This window comes from Lithobates pipiens, unplaced genomic scaffold (genome assembly GCF_037356315.1).
Source record: "Lithobates pipiens isolate NorthernLeopardFrog02 unplaced genomic scaffold, aLitPip1_a1.2 Scaffold_27, whole genome shotgun sequence".
In the NCBI taxonomy this organism is placed as follows: Eukaryota; Metazoa; Chordata; class Amphibia; order Anura; family Ranidae; genus Lithobates; species Lithobates pipiens.
Window position 1 is genome coordinate 213,627,364 of NW_027507788.1, and position 22,705 is coordinate 213,650,068.

General features: G+C 45.7%; 1 protein-coding gene across 2 annotated transcripts in view; it reads right to left on the minus strand.

The window, feature by feature from the left end:
* Positions 1 to 22,705, minus strand: part of MEGF6 (multiple EGF like domains 6) — a 531,150-nt gene that overhangs the window by 133,640 nt on the left and 374,805 nt on the right. For both annotated transcript variants that reach the window (XM_077458226.1, XM_077458227.1), the window contains one exon: positions 20,402 to 20,524. In XM_077458226.1, coding sequence (XP_077314352.1) covers positions 20,402 to 20,524 — 123 coding nt within the window. The remainder of the gene's footprint in view (positions 1 to 20,401; positions 20,525 to 22,705) is intronic.

Genomic DNA, 22,705 nt, shown 5'->3' on the forward strand with positions numbered 1-22,705 from the left:
CCCTTACAAACCACTTTGACCTACAGGTAAGCCTAAATTAAGGCTTACCTGTAGGTCCAAGAAATATCTCCTAAACCTATACGGTTTAGGAGATATTTGCCCGAACACAGGCACCGCTCGCCGTAGACAGTGGCGCGCAGGCGCACTGAGCGTGGCATCGTCAATGATGAAGATGCCGCGCGTGTCGGCTCCCATGCACATGCGCGGGAGTGACTTCATCGCGGCTTCGCCGAATGACAGCAGCGGAGCTGCGAGACCCCATGAGAAGATGGATGTGCCAGACTACAGGGGACAGCGGTGACATCGCTGGCTCCTGTGTCAGGTAAGTGACACATAATGGACTACTATGTGATGCGATGCATAGTAGTCCATTATGCTTTGCCTTTGCAGGGAATGAAAGAGGAAGTAATCCCATCAGGGTTTACTTCCTCTTTAACCGCTCTGCAATACAATTTTAAAAAGACAAAAGTGACTGGTGCCCAATATCCTTTTACGGTCCCCCCATTTTAGCCATGGACTCAGCCTTGGGGTGAAATGCTAGCCCACCCTTGGCCTCTGGAGGTGCTATCCTGCCTTTGGTGTGTCAGAGGGGTGCTCCACAACAATAAAAGAGGTTAAAACCTCCTGCATATACAATGCAACAAAAGCAATAATAGATGCATTCCATCCAATTAAGTGCTGCCTTTTACATCCTTCAAAAAATGCTACAGAGCAGCACCAAGCCACCAATGCCCATGCACAAAGCCCCAAGTCAAATCATCAACTTTACTTACAAAGCTGACTTGTTCATTGCATTACAATGTCAGAAAATGTCAGAAAATGTCCTAAAAGGTCGAGATCCACTTAAATTGCTTATCTGTTCTTTGCCATGCACAGTAGTAAGTGGACAGCAAAAAAAGTGAATGGATGGACACAAGCTAATTCCAGCTTAGCCTTTTCCAAGTATGTTGTAATGCCGTGAACTAATGTGATTTGTGGCTGCAGGAGTATCCAAAATCAGGAACAAAGGGCCTACAAGCTGCAGCTGCTCGCTCTGTTATGTCATTTGTTTGGGAGTCTCTTGGCGCTCAATGAGGTAAAAAAACATTATTAATCATTTCTTTAAAAACTTTTGCGGCCAGAACGTTAAAACTCATACAAGTCTGGCAGGATCTAATTCCAGATACAATAATAAGACTGTCTATGGAGGAGACATCCATGTCCTTCCAATGCATAGATGTTGTCACAAGTCAAGGATGTTTAAAGGGCTGGTAAACCAAAATGTGGCCCCAAACATAGGATGATCAGACACCACCATCTGAACAACTTCACCTCTATCACTCGACTACCTCAAAAGTTTCATTTGAGTAGGAAAATGCAGTGCCGGGACAAGGTCACCCAGCGCCCAGGGCAAAGATGCCAAACTGCGCCCCCTTTACCTTAGGGTTAGGGTCAGGGTGCCCCCTACACCTGCAATAGACCATTGCGCCAGGGGCAGCCTCCCCTCCTGCCCACCCCTTGTCCCGGCCCTGGGAAAAGGTTAGACCCAATGTAAAATTTATATCACTGTCCCTGCTTGGAAGAGACACACTATTAGTACTGATGGCCATAGTTAGTGGGGCAGAAGTATTGGGAAATCTAAACTTTTAGAGCTCTCACCAGAACAAGAGGTGAAGGAAAGTTTTTGAGTAGGGAGAAATGTTCTGGTTCAGGGAATTTTCTCAAATTTTTTGCTGTATCTCCATTAAAGGAAGTGAAGATAAATCTCCTGAGTTGGACACAGACAGCAACAAATAAAGAGTTTTAACTTTTCCCTACTTTAGCCTAAACAAAACACTTTAAGCTCTCCAGAGACACAGAAGAGCAATCTATGGTGAAGGCACAATCCATATGCCCTGTCATCAACTCTGAGAGCCTGTGCCATCATAAAAACTAGAACCCCCACTACATTGCAATTGGAAAAGGTTTTCAAACCCATTCAGGAGAAACAGGCTGGAGAGGTCCAGTTGACTCTTGGTAGTCAATGGTAGAATAAACAAGGTAAATGTCTTCTCTTGTCTACGGTAAACTCAAAACCCTCTCAAAGTGTGCAGAGTTCCTCGGAAAATCACAGCCAGATCCATATGTCTACACCTCCTACTATTCATGCAGCATTCTCCTGCAAGTTTCAGAATAGGGGCAAAGCCTTGACACCCTGGGAAATGGGACAAATGAAGCTGAGCATCATTTAAGCAAGAACAGATGCAAAGTGAGAACAGAAGAGAGGTGAGAAGAAAAGAGAGGCGAGAAGAGGAAAGAAGAGAAGAGAGACGATGAGAGAAGGGAAGAAAAGGGAAGGGAAGAGACAATGATGCTGGGCAGGGCCGGAATAACATAGGGGCTATTGGAGCTGCAGCTCCAGGCCCCTTTCTCAAGATAGGCCCATTTGCCCAAAAAAAAAAAAAAAAAAAAAAAAAAAAAAAGATCGACTTCAAGGATTGTAGCTCGGCAATCAGGAGTCACAGAGACCCCATATTTGGTGGATAGGTAGCTAAAGACCCACCCCAGCACTGGTTAAAATATGGGGCTGCTATCATATATGGTTCCGGAGATACGGGGCTCCTTGTACAGCCTGTCAGAAGTTACATACAGAGCGGCAGTATAAATACAAGCTGGAACACTCTGCAGAGGATGAACTCACAGAGCTTATAATAATTATTTGTATATTACTTATGATAATTAACCCCTCGCCACCCAGGCCCATTCTGAGACTTCTCTCCTACATGTAAAAATCATAATTTTTTTATGCTAGAAAATTACTCAGAACCCTCAAGCATTATATATTGTTTTAGCCGACACCCTATGGAATAAAATGGTGGTTTTTGCAACTTTTTATGTTGGAAAGAAACTGTTTCATTCATAAAAAAAAAACACTAAAGTTATCACGATTTTTTGTTGTGTACTAAGCCATGCTTTACATTTTTTTACAGGTTACATGTTTAGAGTTACAGAGGAGGTCTAGTGCTAGAATTATTGCTCTCGCTCTAATGATCTTGGCGTATGTAACCTGTGTGTATCTGGCTCTGATACTAACCAGTGCCTACCCAGGGACTGACTAGTATCTCTCCCCAGCCTGTCCCCACACACCCTCTCACCTGCTGACCTGTGAATGGGACAATCACTCCCGCAGTGTTATTGTGTTCTGCCAGTGAATACAATGATTAGTGTTGCTAACTATAGCTGGCAGCACTGATTGTTTTGGGGAAAACCTGACAGGCTGGTTGCACTCAAGTTGCTTAATAGGTTGACTTGTGTAAAACCAGCTAGCCCATACATAGATCGACTATGACTAGTCTCTGCTTAATTGGTGTAATTTCAATCCATGTCTGGCCCGCTTAACCACTACGCAGTCCCTAAACATCCTTCCACACACCTCTACATTTTTCCTTCCCAGATTACTTCATCCTCCTCTCCTATATATAGTGCACACTGTCATACTCTCCACACTTCTCTCCTATACATAGTGCCCACTGTCATACTCTCCACACTTCTCTCCTATACATAGTGCCCACTGTCATACTCTCCACACTTCTCTCCTGTACATACTGCTCACTGTCATACCCTCCACACTTCTCTCCTATACATAACGCCCGCTGTCATATCCTACACTCTCCTCACCTGTACATAGTGCCCGCTGTCATACACTTCTCTCCTGTACATAGTGTCCACTGTCGTACCCTTCACACTCCTCTCCTATACAGTGCCCACCAACATACCCTCCATACTCCTCTCCTATACATAGTGCCCACCGCCATACCCTCCATACTCCTCTCCTATACATAGTGCCCACCGCTATACCCCCCATACTCCTCTCCTGTACATACTACTCACTGTCATACCCTCCACACTCCTCTCCTATACATAGTGCCCACTGCCATACCTCCAACACTTCTCTCCTATACATAGTGCCCACTGTCATACCCTCCACTCCTGTACATACTACTAACTTTCATACCCTCCATACTCCTCTCCTATACATAGTGCCCATCGTCTTACCCTCCCTCCACACTCCTCTCCTGTAATTACTGCTTACTGTCCTACTCTCCTGTACATAGTGCCCACTGTGATACCCTCCACACTCTTCTCTTATACATAGTGCCCAATTTCATACCCTCTACACTCCTCTGCTGTGCATACTGCCCACTGTCTTACCCTTCACACTCCTCTCCTGTACATAGTGCCTTCTGCCATACCCTCTGCACTCCTCTCATGTACATAGTGCCCACTGTTAGACCCTCCACATCCCTCTCCCTCACCTGCACATACTTCACACTTTTATACCATCCACACTCCTCCCCTATGCCTCTTACCCACAAAAACTGTTCTTTAAAATTATATGTTAAAATTATATGTTCCTCAATGTTACCAGCTCTAGAATGGGCACATTTGTCAGTTCAACTAAAGGAAATCTCACAGTCCTCATATTTGTTCTGCCCCATTATTAGTACTTATTTTATTTTGTAATTACTATTGTGATGTATAGAGGAACACGGGGGATGTCAGCTACTCTAAATATAGCACTTGTAAAAAAAAGCGTCCCTAAAATATATTTGAAATGTTGACAACCATGTACTTAGGCACTGCCCAAGGGCCACAGGGTCAGTAAGGGCCCCATGAGAGGCTCCGGTGATAGTAAAGCGGTAGTAAACTTTTCTAACATTACTACTTTTTAGAGGCCCTGGGGGAGGTTATGCCATAATGTACAAGTGTGCCCAGCATATTAGCACATTAGGGTACACTTACCTGTCAGACCTCCAGTGCTGTGCTGCGATCAGTCTGGCGGGGCCCGGGCACTTCCATCTTTACCCGGTCTTCCTTCTGGGTTCTGTGCCTTCCGTCATTTGCCTTGGCCAGGCTGCGTTGATGTCATTCCCTCTTTCTCCCATCCCCCCCTTTCTCTCTCATCCTCCCTCCCTTACCCCTCACACCTCTTTCATCCCCTTTCTCTCTCTCTTCCTCCCTCTCTTTAATTTAATTTGTTATAACAAAAAATAGTTAGCATTTTTATTTATTTATTGTTTATAAAAGGCCCCATCAAAATCCTCAGCACCAGGCCCACGATGTTCTTAATCTGGCCCTGATGCTGGGCATCATTTAAAGCGGGAGTAATCCCAGTTTCAAAAAACACTTACATTCCCGTCATGCCGGAAATGTTAACTTTCACATTGGTTGTCCTCTTAACCAAACTTTCAAACCATCCAATGACTGATTTCATAACTGATCACATGTGCAGCATTATGGCAGTTGAAGAATCATTAGCCCTTGTACACACGGTCGGAGAATCTGTCGGAATGCGTCTGATCGGACCGTGTCGTCAGATAATCCGACTGTGTGTGGTATGCATCGGACTGATTCCGTCCGAATCTCCGTCCGACCCAATTTTCCAACATGTTGGAAATATTTCCCGACCAACTGGGCCGGACGGACCTAATCCGATCATGTGTAGAGCATTTTCATCGGACCAAGTGCCACGCATGCTCAGATCAAATTCCTACATCAAAGCTATTGGCTACTAGCCTGAATGTAGTCCCGTTGTAACGAAATTACGTCATCACGTTCTGAAAGATCAGATTTTTCGCCACCTTGGCCCGACCGTGTGTATGCAACAGTTTCGGACACAATCCGTCGGACTAAATCTGAAGGGCAAAATCCGACGGATTTGGTTGGCAAAATCTCTGACCGTGTGTACAGGGGCCTAGAGGCCAAGATGGCAGCTTCCTTGACTGAAAACGATAGAAGGGTTTACTTCCACTTTAAGGGGAGAGAAGAGACAAGAAGCTGGAAGAGATGAGAAGCAAAGCTTGAAGAGATGCTTGAAGAGAAACTGGAATAGAAGAGAAGCTGGAGGAGAAGCTATAAGAGAAGAGAATCTAGATGGGAAACTGGAAGAGAAAAGAAGCTGGTAGAGAAAAGAAGCAAAGTGAGGGAGGATAGGGCAAACGAAGCAAAGAAAATAGATGCTTGAAGAGAAACTGGAAGAGAAACTGGAAGAGAAGAGAAGCAAAGTGAGGATGGATGAGGGAAGAGGAGAGAAAAGAAGCAGGAAGAAAAGAGAAACAATGATGCTGGGAATCATTCAAGCTAGAAGAGGAGATGAGGAGCTGGAAGAGAAGAGACGCAGAGCTTGAAGAGAAGCTGGAAGAGAAGAGAAGCTGGAGGGAAAACTGGAAGAGAAGTGGGAAGAGAAGGAAAGTTAGAAGACAAGAGAAGCTATGAAAAAAGAGAAGCATAGTGAGGGTAGATGAGGCACAAGGAGTAAAGAGGAGCCTGAAGGGAAGAGAAGTGAAGAAATGATATATGAGGCCCAAGAAGAGATGAAAAGAGATGCTCAAAGAGAAGCTGGAAGAGAATGGAATATATAAGAGAATGGCAGCGAGGATAGATGAGGCACGAGATGAGAGAAAAGAAGAATGAATAGAAGAATAGGTTTTTTAACTCATTCATGAGCAATAGGCTGGTGAGGTAAATTTGACTGTAGGTAGTCAACTGTGGCCAAATAAATGTATTTTCTCACCCATGGGTAACGAAAAAAATTCTCCAAGCACTGCTGAGTTCTCCAAAAAGCCAGAGCTGTCTGTCCACGCCTCCTACTATTCATACAGTATATGCCCGCAAGTCCAGGGCAGGGGCAAAGCCTTGTCACCCTGGCCTCACAGGGAGCAGGATGAATGATGCAGGGCAGAAACTAAAAAAAAAAAAAAAAAAAAAAAAGAGAGAGAGAGAGAAACAAAGTAGAAAGAGAAGTAAAACGAGAAGAAAAGCTGAAAGAGAAGAGATGCTGGAAAAGAAGAGAAGTTGGAAAAGAAGAGAAGCTGGAACAGAAGAGAAGCTGGAAAGGAAGAGAATATGGAGGAGAGGAGAAGTTGGAGAAGAGAAGCTGGAAGAAAAGAGAAGTTGGAGGAGAAGAGAAGCTGGAAGGAAAGATAAGCTGGAAGAAAAGAGAAGCTGGAAGGAAAGATAAGCTGGAAGGGAAGAGAAGCTGGAAGGGAAGAGAAGCTGGAAAGGAAGAGAAGCTGGAAAGGAAGAGAAGCTGGAAAGGAAGAGAAGCTGGAAAGGAAGAGAAGCTGGAGGATAGGAGAAGTTGGAGAAGAGAAGCTGGAAGAAAAGAGAAGTTGGAGGAGAAGATAAGCTGGAAGGGAAGATAAACTGGAAGAGAAGATAAACAGGAAGGGAAGATAAATGGGAAGGGAAGATAAGCTGGAAGGGAAGATAAATGGGAAGGGAAGAGAATCTGGAAAAGAAGAGTGGCTGGAAGAGAAGAGAAGCTGGAGGATAAGAGAAGCTGGAAGAGAAGAGACGCTGCAAAGAAGAGAAGCTGGAGGAGAGGAGAAGTTGGAGAAGAGAAGCTGGAAGAAAAGAGAAGTTGGAGGAGAATAGAAGCTGGAAAAGAAGAGAAGCTGGAAGGGAAGAGAATCTGGAAAAGAAGAGAAGCTGGAAGGGAAGAGAATCTGGAAAAGAAGAGAAGCTGGAAGGGAAGAGAATCTGGAAAAGAAGAGAAGCTGGAAGGGAAGAGAAGCTGAAGGTGAAGAGAAGTTGGAGAAGGGAAGCTGGAAGAAAAGAGAAGCTGGAAGGGAAGAGAAGCTGAAAAAGAGAAGTGAGAAGAGAAGAGTGAAGAGAAGTCACACTGCTGAATCAGTGAGTCTTCAGTACACATCACCAAAGATCGGGTGAGTACAGCAGGTGGAGCTGCCTTTTTATTTTATCACATTCTGGATGCTGGAATTTAACAAATATACTTAATAGATTTCCCTGCTCTTTGCAGATTATGCATCTTCCAGCACCTTACTCAAGGTCTAAACACAGAATAAACAAGCGTTATCAGAACCCATTTTTACCCTCAGTACAGGTTTCATAATGTAATCTAATCCCAAAGCAGCTCATTGCTGCCCCTTATGTGATTTTTTTTTTTTTATTGATTCTTTTTAAAGACTACAATGTCTATCTACAGCCTTTCTCTCATCTCCTTTGTAATTGGGTTACAATGTTTTACCATCTGTGACAAGGGTATAGTTCTAAAACCTTAACATTCCTTGCATCAATGTTATCCTATAGAAAAATAAATATTGGTAGCCTAACCTGTTGACTGACCCCCCCCCCCCCCCCCCCCCTTACCTGTCCACCAGGTTTGTGCCAAGCCTACAAGCACATAACTACCCGCTGTGGTGACCACTTGGTCAATGGCTGCAAAGACTCACATAATTTTCATGGATTTAATAATTGTTAGTGAATCTTGTAAACAAGCCGGGAGAAACAATCCATCCAGAGCAAAGAGCTCCTTCGTAGGCCATTAAATTAATTTAATATTCTGCACAGCCTTTGTGTAGCCAGTGATGAATTCTTGCCATTCCCTCTAAGTCTCAGGAACAGCGGGTGTAAATTTCAGTTGTATAATCTCCTCCGTGATTGACTGGGTTCATAATAGGAGCAGAGTGTCGAGTACCGCTACTTTGCTTTTACTAATAGCCAAATATACTTTTAGTAGGAGTGTAAAGAGTTTCAAAATTAGGAAAATCAGAAACGGAGAGGGAGGAAACGTACAGATCATTTGGTCAGTACTAAAAATAAAGAGATTTCATGGAAAATTTTAGGAATGTCCATTATAATCATTAATGTGCATAGTAAACTATCTAGTGTTTGATAAATTTGATACAATTACTATATATTGCATGCACTGGGTAAAGTATTACCCTGGATTCACACTTGGGTAGGAGTGCGTTTAGGTGGTTTTGGATTTTTTTTTGGTGCAACCCTAGATTCTTTAATATGTCTAAGCAAACAAAGAACTATAACAATACAGGTTATGGTGAGAAGGGGCTAAAGGTCTCCAAACTTTCTAAACAAAGCGCCAGTTTACTTTCCTTCAGACTTTATGGGGACCGGACCAGGACCACCAGAATTAGAAAATGTCCCAGCATTAGTGGGAGTAAATAATGCCTAATGCTTAAAACATTTCAGAGGCTCTTTCACTTATGTCCCACCAAAATATCTGAGCCCTTGTGCACACGGTCGGACATTCTGACAACCAAATTCGTTGGATTTTGTCCGACGGATTTTGGCCGAAACTGTTGCATACACACGGTCGGACAAAGTTGTCGGAAAATCCGATTGTACATAATGTGATGACGTTATTTCGTTACGACGGGACTATGTTCAGGCTAGTAGCCAATAGCTTTGGTCTAGGAATTTGATCTAAGCATGAGTAGCACTTTGTCCATCGGAGTAGGCTACACATGATCGGAGTATGTCCGATCGGAGCATTTTGTCGGAAAATTTTACGGACAAGTTGGAAAACTTGGTCCGTCGGATACTCCGACGGAAACAGTCCGATGGAGACCACACACAGTTGGATTATCCCACAAAACGGTCCAATAGGACACATTCCGTTGGAATCTCCGACCGTGTGTACAAGGGCTAACAGATGTTTGAGGTGCGGTACTTGTACTGTTTAAGATACTTGGCTGCACTGGACTCTCAATTTGCAGTTGCGAAAGGTTTACCGCAGGAGCGTTTTGCAACTGGTTTGAGGCCAGTGATACAAAACGGTGTTGAAGTCCACAAACGTTGGTAAAGACATGGGCTAAACAACACTGGACACTAGTAAGGAGACATAGCCAAGGGAATAGAAACAAATAGAAAGATAGCTCCAGTCTTCTAGTAGGAGTTAGTGTAGTTGTTGGCCGTTTTAAAAGCAGCTAAGTAGCTTGAAATGACTCTGTGAGAGCAGTCACTGTCTGTTATGAAGGGCCAAATGATATTCTTCTTCTAAGTCGATTTTAGGCCCTTGTGAGCAGTCACAGGTACTTCAGTGGATGAGCAGGGAGACTGTCTTGAATTGTTCCCTGGCACCTCCTGCTCTCTCCAGTACGGAAGACTTCTCCAAAGATGCTCCACACAAGCAGCCATCTTCCTGTTCTGCTCCCTCTGGATATAGATACCTTGGAGCAGAGAGGTTGAATGTCCCTGAGCCTTTAGCACATGCTCCTAGATGGGGCAATGGCTCAGAGTGAAAGACCCTCCTCACAGTGGCATCCTCACCAGCAGAAGGCCCAGGACAGAGGACCCATTGTCAAGGCCTGGATCTGAACACTGAACCTCTGCTGTGTCTGGCAGTAGCTCTTCTTGCTGTGCCAGCTGGGATGCTGGGCAGCTCCCTACCTGAGTGCTTGGACAACCTTATGTCTTGTTTCTCTTGAACATTGAACCCTTTGCTCCTCCCTATTTTAGCCAAACCTTTGCACTTCCCGTTTGCCAGACTTTTGTGCTCCCTCCAGCCAATATCTCGCTCTTGTCACTCCTGCTGCTGTCCATATCTTCACTACTAGTCTTTACCAACCTTTTGGTTTGTTCTTTGACTATGCTTCTGCTTGATCCCAACCTGCAACCAATTGTTACCAACCTTTGGCTTGTTTACTTCCTACGCTTCTGTTGGATCCCTACCTGCTATATCTGCTACTGTACCCCGGCTTGATCACCTTCTGGTGGGGCGATCCTAAGGAATGTGACCTGGAATTAAACATGCAGCAAAACTCTACTGCGTCATCAGGAGCTCTCATGAACACGGGTTAGACCCCGCACCTCAGGTAAGCCTACGTCATCCACGTCAGCTGACAGCGTGTGCAGAAAACAAAAGCTGATCACCGGCTTTTGTCAGAGGGACAAGAGAGTGAGACATCACCCAAGTATCTGTGCCCACCAGTGCCACCTGCCAGTGCCCACCAGTGCCACCTGCTAGTGCATACCAGTGCCACCTACCAATGCCCACCTGTGCTATCAGTGCCCACCTGTGCCACCTATCAATGCCCATCAGTGCCTCATCATCAGTGACACCTATCAGTGCTGCCTATCAGTGTCACCTAGCAGTGCCCATCAGTGCCACCTATTAGTGCCCTTCATTGCTACCTATCAATGCCCTTCAGTGCCACCTATCAATGTCCTTCAGTGGCCACCAGTGTCGCCTCATCAGTGCCCACCAGTGCTACCTATCAGTGAAACCTATCAATGCCCAACTGTGTCACCTATCAATGCCCATCAGTGCTTCCAGTCAGTGCCTCATCATCAGTGAAACCTATCAGTGCTGCCTATCAGTGTCACCTAGCAGTGCTCATCAGTGCCACCCATCAGTGTCCTTCAGTGCCACCTAGCAATGCCCTTCAGTGGCCACCAGTGCCTCCTCATCAGTGCCCACCAGCGCTACCTATCAGTGCCCATCAGTGCAGCCTCATCAGCGCACATCAATGAAGGAGAAAAATTATCTGTTTTAAAAAATTTCTAGAAAACGATAAAACTGTTTTGTTTAGTTTTTTTTCAACATTTTTGGTAATTTTTCCTTTTTTTAACAAAGAATAAAAAAACCCAGCAGTGATTAAATACCACCAAAAGAAAGCTTTATTTGTGGGGGAAAAAAAACATAAAAATAAAATTTTGGGTACAGTGTTGTATGAGCGGACAATTATCATTCAAAGAGTGGCAGCGATGAAAGCTGAAAATTGAAAATTGGTCTAGCCAGGAAAGGGGTTTTAAGTGGCGAGTATAAAAAACGGTAAAAAAAAAAGAATTTTGAGAATTCAAAAAGCAGCAGGTAAAAATGATCAATGTTCTTAGCTTAGGCGAAAAGGACCAAACACAAAAAAATATAAATCAAGCCCACATGGATAACTGCCTCGCTGCAAAAACAACACAAACAAGAGAAACTCCAGCTTAAAGCAGGCTCCCTATTCTCTCCTCCGACTTAAAAATGGCTGCGGCCTCGTAGTTCACAGACAACGGCAAGACAAACCTCCCACCTTTTTGAGATGGGAAAGAGGGACACCCTTAAGGCTGGGTTCACACTGCAGGCCGGGTCGTCTCACAGCGGGGGTCCGGTGTGTCCCTGTTCACCGTTCCAGTTCCGAATTTTAGCCCAAATTTTTGTAAACATTTTCTTCTATCTTTTCATGTGACAACACTGAAGAAATGACACTTGTCTACAATGTAAAGTAGTGAGTGTACAGCTTGTATAACGGTGTAAATTTGCTGTCCCCTCAAAATAACTCAACACACAGCCATTAATGTCTAAACCGCTGGCAACAAAAGTGAGTACACCCCCTAAGTGAAAATGTCCAAATTGGGTCCAAAGTGTCAATATTTTGTGTGGCCACCATTATTTTCCAGCACTGCCTTAACCCTCTTAGGCATGGAGGTCACCAGAGCTTCACAGGTTGTCACCGGAGTCCTCTTCCACTCCTCCATGATGGCATCACAGAGCTGGTGGATGTTGGAGACCTTGCGCTCCTCCACCTTCTGTTTGAAGATGCCCCACAGATGATCAATAGGGTTTAGTTCTGGAGACATGCTTGGCCAGTCCATCACCTTTATCCTCAGCTTCTTCAGCAAGGCAGTGGTCGTCTTGGAGGTGTGTTTGGGGTGGTTATCATGTTGGAATCATGTTGGAATACCCAGTCCCTTCGGAGACTGGGCCGCCCGGCTGATGGCTCGCCGGGCGGCCCAGTCTCTGAAGGGAGGGCATCATGCTCTGCTTCAGTATGTCACAGTACATGTTGGCATTCATGGTTCCCTCAATGATCTGTAGCCCCCCAGTGTCGGCAGCACTCATGCAGCCCCAGACAATGACACTCCCACCACCATGCTTGACTGTAGACAAGACAACTTCCTGAGTGTCTCCGAGTGGTCTCCTAGCATTTAATACGAACATAGTGACGTACTACGTGCTCTTTAGCGCCACTCTTTGCGCTCCTTCTGCTAATTTCGTGTTAGTAGAAGTTTGTTGAGTGTTGATTCGCGATTTTCTTTTCGCGTTTTTCATTTCGTGCTTTTCAGTTCGTCAACCAGACATGTTGCGGAATCAGAGGAGATAATGTGTTATTTTTTATTGGCCTTGGAGTTATTGCTTTGATATCATTTTTTTGGTTGAATAATGATTTGATTTGTTATTATTTTCTATATTTTTGGATGCATAGAATGCACTTTTTGGTTAAGTTCTATTGGCAGATAGCATGTCTAATTTTATTTGTTTTCTTTTTTTAATGCACAATAAAAAAATAGTGTAGAATAATACTTGGCTGTGTGTTTTACTTCATATTACAATTTGGAAGTAGGCAGTTACATTTAAAAAAATACAATGTAAAATTGACAAGGGACACCAACATAGTTGTATCTTTGATTTTATAAACTCCGGGATAACGGTGTTGTGGTAACTTGCACAAAGAAAAAAAAAAAAGAAAAAAAAATAATAATAATATGATTCTTGATATCACTCGAAAAAAAAAAGCCTTTGAAAATTAGTTTGCAATAACTCCATCAGTATCACCAGCAAAGCAGCTTCATTATTATCCCATTAAAGAAGAAGAGAATTGTGCGCTGCATTTCCAGATTTCATAATTTGCCGTGTCACGAATGTTAATTCTCCATTACGAACGCTAGTTTACAAGACCGACCGCTTCCGGCTCCTCCTTGCTTCTGAGCATGCCTGTTTGTACTTTGGACTTTTGTCCGACGGACTTGTGTACACACACTTGGAAAAATCCGACAACAGACATTTGTCCGCGGAAAATTCATCCAACATTTATCAGTTGAAAATCCGCCAACAATTGTCCGATGGAGCGTACAAACGGTCGTATTTACCGCCAACAGCCTGTCATCGAACATTTCCCGCCGGAAAGTCCGATCACGTGTACGCGGCTTTACACTGACACGCGTTTTTGTAAAACAACATCGCAGATGACTGTCTGAGAAAGAACTTCAACCACAGAGCCGACAACGCAGGTGTGACCCGCAACAGGCAGGCTTTTATCCGAACAATAAATTCCTGTAATTGGTGACGATGGACGGGTACAGATATGCAATTAACCGAGACGTTTTGGCACAGGTTTTGGCACAGCTTAATTGACCATAATCTCTCGTCGCGGCTCTCAGAAAAGGCTTGGCGTCCCCCCCCCCCCCCCCGAAACGCGTGCAAAGAAACTTTTTTCTTCATGTCGATGGAATTACGATACAGAAGAACGTTTCTTGATACCTCGGCAGATCCACAGATAAAAAAAAACAGTCCGTTCTTGGACGGCGCTCAACGAGACAGATGCTACTGACAGCGAACGGCGCTGTGAAGGAATGACATCTGTCGCCGGAGTGCCTGCCAAAGCACGGCCTGACAGCGGCCCCAGCAGGTTGCGACTCGTTCGGGAGCTCAGGGAGTCGTGTCGTAATGACAGCAACAAAGCCGCGCAGAGGAAAATTTAATGTGATGATTTCATAAGCTGGCTTGCCAGCGCAATTAGAAAGAGATGTGTTCCTATTTCTGTACGCTTGGCTGGCTGATCGCTCGCCGGGCGGCCTTGGCAGGTAACCATTCTGGGGGGGGAACGATCGAGGGCACTAGAGGGCGCCAGCATCTGCTAGGAAACACTGCAAGTTATCGAGATTCAGGTGCCAAAGGCATGGGGATTGATTACTAAAACTGGAGAGTGAAAAATCTTGCGCGCCTGTGCACGAGAGCCAATCAGCTTCTTCATTTAACCGCTTGCCGACCGCCGCACACAGATGTATGTCGGCAGGATGGCACAAGCAGGCAAATGGAGGTACAGGTACGTCCCTTTAAATTTGCTGCCTTTCGGGCGCAGGCCCGCCGCGGTCCCGGCTACTCGATGTTCTCTGGCGGCCCGCGACTGCGGTGTGGAGAGGTAGAAAGGGGAGATTCCTATATAAACAAGGCATTTCCCCGCTCTGTCTAGTGATATGACAGAGATCCACTTCTCCCCATCATGGGGAGCGGTGATCGCTGTCATGTCCAAGGTAGCCCCTCCCCCCCACAGTTAGAATCACTCCCTAGGACACACTTAACCCCTTGATCCTAGTGTTTAACCCCTTCTCTGCCAGCGTCATTTACATAGTTATGCCCCTTACACACGGTCAGATTTTCCGACGGAAAACGTGCGATCGGATCCAGCCGCGTGTGGCCTCCATCAGACTTTTTCCGTCGGATTTTCCGACACACAAAGTTTGAGAACAGGATCTAAAATTTTCCAACCACAAAATCCGATCGTGTGTAGACAATTCCGACGGACAAAGTGCCGCGCATGCTCAGAATAGACTAAGAGACATAAGCTATTGGCTACTGGCCCGTTTATAGTCCCGACGTACGCGTTTGACGTCACCTTGTTCAGAACGATCAGATTTTCCGACAACTTTGTGCGACCGTGTGTATGCAACACAAGTTTCGGCCAAAATCCGTTGGGCCAGTCCATCACTTTTACCATCAGCTTCTTTAGCAAGGCAGTGGTGGTCTTGGAGGTGTGTTTGGGATCGTTATCATGTTGGAATACTGCCCTGCGGCCCAGTCTCTGAAGGGAAGGGATCATGCTCTGCTTCAGTATGTCACAGTACATGTTGGCATTCATGTTTCCCTCAATGATCTGGGGCATAATCAGTGCATTTTTATAGCACTGATCACTGTATAAATGGCAATGGTCCCAAAATAGTGTCAAAATTGTCCGATGTGTCCGCCGTAATGTCGCAGTCACGATAAAAATCGCAGATCGCCGCCATTACTAATAAAAAAAATGTTTTATAAAAATGCCATAAAAACTATCCCCTATTTTGTAGACGCTATAACTTTTGCGCAAACCAATCAATATACGCTGATTGCGATTTTTTTTTCACCAAAAATATGTAGAAGAATATGTATCGGCCTAAACTGAGGAAAAAAATTGTTTTTTTTAATATTTTTGGGGGGGATATTTATTATAGCAAAAAATAAAAAATATTGTGTTTTTTGCAAAACTGTCGCTCTTTTTTTTGTTTATAGCGCAAAAAAAAGAAAAACGCAGAGGTGATCAAATACCACCAAAAGAAAGTTCTATTTGTGGGGAAAAAAAGGACGTAAATTTTGTTTGGGTACAGTGTCGCACGGCCGCGCAATTGTCAGTTAAAGCGGCGCAGTGCCGAATCGCAAAAAAAAAAAACTGTCCGGTCATTAAGGGGTCAAATCCTCCTGGGGCTGAAGTGGTTAAAGTGGATGTAAACCCTTACAAACCACTTTGACCAACAGGTAAGCCTAGATTAAGGCTTACCTGTAGGTCCAAGAAATATCTCCTAAACCTACACGGTTTAGGAGATATTTGCCAAAATACAGGCACCGCTGTCTACGGCACATGCGCCGTAGACAGCGGTGCGCAGGCGCACTGAGCGCGCCGCGGTCACTGGCGATGTGCCGCGAGTGGCGGATCCCATACGCATGCGCGGGAGTGACATCATCGTGGCTTCGCCGAATGACAGCGGCGGAGCAGCGAGACCCACCGAGAAGATGGATGTGCCGGACTACAGGGGGCAGCGGTGACTTCGCTGGCTCCTGTGTCAGGTAAGTGTGCGATGCATAGTAGTCCATTATGCTTTACCTTTGCAGGGAATGAAAGAGGAAGTAAACCCATCAGGGTTTACTTCCTCTTTAAGAGTTGCTGCTCCATAGTGCGGTTGGCGACTTGGAAAAAAATCCAAGCAGAGGCTGTCAGCGGGCTTCCCTGCTGAGAGCTGATATTTAAACAAAAGAATGCAGGCAATGAAAAATTCAGAAAGAAAATGCCTGGTGGGTCCCCCCCCCCCCCAATCTATACCAGGCCCCTTCAGGTTTGCTATGGATTTTTAGGGTCAACAAAATTAAAACAAAAAAAAATAAAAATTGCGTGGGGCCCCCCAAAATCTATACCAGACACTTATCCAAGCATGCAGCCCGGCAGGCCAGGAAAGGGGGGGGGCAAGCGAGTGCCCCCACCCCTTATGAACCCTACCAGGCCACCTACCCTCAACATATGCCCCCCCTGCCCTATGGATGGGGGGCACTCTGCTTTTTTTTTCTGAACTTTGCACTGCCGGTGTTCTGCCATATAGCGTCCAGCCATCGGATAGTGTCCGCCCCGTACAGCGCAGGTGCAGCGCTTGCGCAGTACGGAGCAGAAGGAGATTTGGAAAATCTCCGAAGATGAACGGCGCCTGCGCCGGGAGTCGAGGTGGTAGCCCCACCATCCAAGTGGACATAGGGCTACAGATATTAGAGGGCCCCTTGCGGGCTCGTTTCGCTCGCCACGCTTCGGGCACGGCCTCGCTTCGCTCGCCACTCTTCGGGCACCGGCCTCGCTGCGCTCGGCTCTTTTTATTCCAACTCCATGTCCACTTAGATGGTGGGGCTAGAACCTGGACTCACGGCGCAGGCGCCGTTCATCTTCGGCTATTTTTGGAATCTGTGTGTGCTGTGTACTGCGCATGCGCAGTACACAGCGGACACTATCCGATGGGGGGACACTATGTGATAGTCCAGCTGCATTATTTTGTTTACATTTCAGCTCTCAGCAGGAAGCCCGCTGACAGCTGATAAGTCATCGGTTGTTAAGGACGCGGCAGCCTGCCCCTTAACAACCAGCCATTCTTCGCACAGAATTCGAATCGGTCGACAACCGATCCAAATTCGAATCATTACGAAAATTTGGAATTTGTTAGAAAATTAATAAACGAAACGGAATTAAGCGAAACAAAACAAAACGAATTCCGAAAAGGCGTCAACGAAACAAGAGAAGTAACGTAACAAATCTATCCGAAACTAAACACATTTTTTTCTGTTCTGCACAGGTCTGTAAAGAATAGAGTCGATCAGGAAAATACAGCATTATGGCCACTAGTTGGAGCTGATGACCTCAGACCGACCAACAACTAGAGGCAAGCTCCCTCCTTTCAATGTTTTCCCCAGCAGCGGGCAGTACTACCAAAAATCCCCTGAAAACCTGACCAGCAGCCAGTAAACCCTTCCTGGAGACACCAGCTCAGCAGGGCAACAATAACCAAACAGTCAATACAGTCATAACATAATAGAAAAACAGAAAGCACGTGACATAATGACCTTTTTTGGAAGCACCTGAAGCAAATGGGACACAAGCATGCCACGTTTGGCATGTTATTTTCTTTTGGGGGGGCGGGGGAGCGGATACCCTCTTTTTAGAGGAACCCAGCTCCCACTTCCTCCCGGGGCTCCGCTGCACCGGAACGAAGTTCACCTCTCCTTCCTCCCTCCCTGCAATCTTCTGGGACATGTCACAGGTCCCAGAAGATTTCCCGGCCAAGCACAGTGTGCAGCGTGGCTTGCGCATGCGCAGTGCGTGCCCAGCTGTTCGCCCACAGGACCGTGGGACGGGTAAGTGTTCGATTATTAAAAGTCAGCAGCTACACTTTATGTAGCTACTGATTTTTATATGGGTGGAACTCCACTTTAAGTAGAGATGCCAATTACATTCCCTGACACAGATGACCACTAGAGGGCGCATTACGAACTGTATGTCTAATGCACTGTACACGCGGTCGGACTTTCAGACGGAAAATGTGCTTCCGGACTGTGTTGTCGGAAATTCCAATCGTGTGGGGGGCTCCATCTGACTTTTTCCATCGGAATTTCCGACACACAAAGTTTGAGATCTGGATCTAAAATTTTCCGACAACAAAATCCGATCGTTTTAAATTCCGATCGTGTGAAGACAATTCCGACGCACAAAGTGCCACGCATTGCTCAGAATAAATTACGAGACCAAAGCTATTGGCCTCTTTATAGCACCGTCGTACGTGTTGTACGCCACCTCGTTCTGAACGATCGGATTTTCCAACGACTTTGTGTGACCGTGTGTATGCAAGACAAGTTTGGACGAAAATCTGACGGATTTTGACGTCAGAATGTCTAACCGTGTGTATGGGGCATTATACAAGATGAAGCAAAAATCAAGTAAACAAGTACAATTTAGAATAAAATCTCAAAATGTGCTTTTAAAGGGGTTGTAAAGGCAGAAGGTTTTTCTTTTTTACCTTAATGCATTCTATGTATTAAGATAAAAAAAAACTTCTGTGTGTAGCAGCCTCCCCAGCACCCCCCTTAATACTTACCTGAGCCTCATCTCTGTCCAGCGATGTCCACTAGTCCCTCTCCTCCTGTATGGCCTCAGACACAGCACCGGCGCCACTGGCTCCCACGGCTGTCAATCAAAGTCAGTTAGCCAATCAGGAGAGGGGGGGCGGCAGGGCCAAAAGGCTTGGGTGCCTCCATAAGCAAGCTGCTTGCTGTGGGGGGGCACTCGTCAGGAGAGAGGGGGCCAGGAGCAGCAAAGGAGGACCCAAGAAGAGGAGGATCCAGGCTCCTCTGTGCAAAACCAACTGCACAGAGGAGGCAAGTATAACATGTTTGTTATTTTTGTTTAAAAAAAAAAAAAAAAAACGAGATTCTACAATCACTTTAATGAAAATGGACTACAACTCTCCTTTAAAGTGGTTGTAAACCCATTACAACAACTTTATGCTACAGGTAAGCCTATAAACCTACACGGTTTAGGAGATATCCCCTGTCCCCTGCATGCGCCGATGGCATCGGCACATGCGCACTGGGGCAAACTGAAGCAATGGCACGTACGTGCCGTTGCTTCAGTCTGTGTGCCATTACCGGCGGCTTCCGTGTGCATGCGCCCAGAGTGACGTCATCGCGTCTCTGGGCCAATCACAGCACCGGAGCCGCAATCTGCTATCAGCCTCTTGTAGTCTCTGAAGGCTGGAGAATGAGAGGAAGAAGCAACACGAGAAACCAATAAGTTCATGGTCTGACATGAAGCATGCTGACAGGAGGAAAGACTCGAGTGACAGAGTGATGAGCTTATCATTGTGCTGCCTTCTTCTTTCACTATCCAGTCACAGGCTGGTCATGGGGGGGCAGGTCCAGAACAAAGTGAGTCGGGGCATCTAGTGGCAGAAAAGTACTGCACTGGTTGGGGGCTCGTCCGGGACAACCTGGTTGAATAATGCTGGCCATCAGACTGAGGACATCTAGTGGAAGAAAGTAAGTACTGCAGGGTAAATCTCTAGATCGAAGGTGGACATTGCAGCAAAGGGGCTTAATGGGCTATTCATTTTTATTTGTAACTTTCGGTTGGAAATGTTCAGTCAAAGGATCACCCTTTATTCAGATGCAGCACATTTTTTTCCACAGCTCCAGATCCACTCAGCGACGACAAGCTGCAGCAAAGGGCTAACCGCGCGCTAGTAAATGTTCATATTTCTGCTCATGTACTTGGCGATTAAATGCACAATAAAAAGTATTTTTATTTTCACAGAAACAATCATCATTTTTTTTTTAATATCATCGCAGAGCTATGTGGCCTATTTATTTACAGCCGTGCTTAGTGGAACCCTTTAAATTTTTATAGAAGAGGCTCATTGGAACGGTACTTAAAATGTAAAGGTTTTACAAGCGGGACTTGTACGCGTTCCAAGCCAGCCAGGGGAAAAAAAAAAAAAAAAAAGCGCAGATCGCTGCCAAAGGGATAAACGGCAATGATAACCCCCCGAAATGGAACGCTGGATGGAGATTACTTACTGATGCAGGATCTGCTGTCCGCATGGAGGCGGAAGCCCGCTTTACACTCGCAGTGATACGACCCTGGAGTGTTGACACAGCGCTGCTGGCAACCGCCGTTATGGACCTGGCACTCGTCGACATCTAGGACAGAGAAAGAGAAAAAAAAAAAGGGGAAATTAACAGCTGGACCATAACCATTTCACCATTGTTGGACAAAAAAAAATAAAAAAATGGTAATAATCTTTTCAAATATTATTGTCTGAAAATAAAAGGCGAATGTAGCGAGGCCGCCGGGCGAAATTCTCATGTAAATATCCTCAATAGGGACCATTAAAAAGGAACCGAAAGCACTACTTATTTTTGTTCTGCAGAAAGTATCATATAAAGAAAATGGCTTTACCGAGTCAAAGACAAATTCCCTTCATTGCTGAATTGCTGCGGTTTTGGAGGCCTAAAGTGTGTGTGCGTAACCCTAAAATCGCTTTTCCAGGACGTTTGCCATCTTGCTTCACTATGTAGCACCCTCCTAGAGTAGTACTAGTGGTAAGGTAAATTATTAAGGTAAATTTAGTCAATTCTTCTGTAATCAGTGGAGCGAGGATTGATTGTTTAGGCCTGCTCAGTGTGAAGGCAGGTGCAGTCTACTTTCCGAAATGCAGGTGGCGCTCTTTCGCAGCAGCACTGCAGTTGGAGAGGAAGTCAAAAGGAATATAGTTCCTCTGTGGTTTCCTGGGTGGATCACTAGGAAAGCTATCCAATTGGATGCTGCCACCCCATGTGACTCTAGCAGCCATCTTGGGTCTGGCAGAGCCTTATTTAAGGCCCTTGAGTGATTGGAGAGGAGCGCCAGATGTCCAAAAAACGGCCATTCTCCAAGAAATACAGCAATGGTGAAGGGGGAGGCGTTGGCTCTAATTGTTTACTTTAATCTCCAATGAATAACTGTAAAATTTATCAAGTGAGACCTTCTTCTTTTTTGTACATCGGGCGCTCCTCTACAACCACCTAAGTGTTCACTGCAGTAACACCTCCTTTGTCATTATCAGAAAGGCAGCAGCCTTAGACCCCAATGGAGTCTATCACCTAAAATTAGGATACATCCCATTAGAAGCAATTCCTTCTATACCTTCCAAACAGTAATTTGCGGCTAGGCAGCCTCGAGCGGCACCAGCACTGTCTACCACTCAAACCTGACGTTTAAGGCCCTGACCCCCAGGTTTGTCGCACATTTTGAGAGTGGGTAGAGTAGGGATAGGTACCCCGCCTTATAGGGATAGAACTACGGGCAGGAAAAGGTTCCTGATGAAAAAGGAAAGCGTAGGGCTCTCAACCTCTCTGGACATCTTCCTGCCCTCTCAACAGGTGCTGTCAGCTCGGCTGAAACCTGCTCTCTACACACTTTTGGAACTGTGAGTGTTCCCGGTAAGGGTTTCTTCCCACCGAGTTATTTGTGAATGGCCTTTGCATTACTTTAATGCAAGTTCTTTCATTGCACTGGGACTGTTTGTGAGTTATTGCTGCTGCACAGCAGTGTACTCCACCTACAAGTGTCTCAGATTACTTCCCCCCTCTATTTTAGAGAATTATAGAAGAAAAGAGCAGGCAGCCTGAATATTTATGGAACTCCAGCCACTTCCTGGGGAGGTGTGCCCAGAAGGTGGTGGAAGAGCTCATAAATAGCCTGTGGGTTGAGGAAGGGGCGCAGAGTTCCTGGGTCCGATCCTGCTGGAGGAGACCCCTGTGCTGGGGCAGGATTTCCGAAGGTGCCACCTAGAAGACATTAAGATCCCAACTGAGGCTTCAACTGGGGGAGGCATCTACACAAAAGTTTAGTTTTGGAATCAGTGTGGGTCTGGAGAAGCTCACTGGATGGTACAAGGAGGAAGTTGAGGAGAAAGGTGTCCAGCTGTCCTATGGTGGTGTGAGTTTGTGTCTCCCTCACTGGAGAGTGCCCAGTGGATATCGGAAGGAGGCAACCGATGATCTTGTGGCCATGTGAGTAAATGACCCCAGTGCTGGAAGTTAGTGGCTGTGGGCAGTCTTTGGTCCTTTGGGAAAACTCCTAGTCACCTATCAGCATGGGAGACTATTGGAAATTTGTGTGTAGCTGAATCAGCTGGGGGGCATCTTCACAAACGTTTAGTCGTGGAATCAGTGTGGGTCTGGAGAAGCTCACTGGAGAGTACAAGGAGGTAAGCTGAGGGAAAGGTGTCCAGCTCAGCTGTCCTATGGTGGTGTGAGTTTGTGTCTCCCTCACTGAAGAGTGCCTGGTGGATATCGGAAGGAGGCAACTGATGATCTTGTGGCCATGTGAGTAAATGA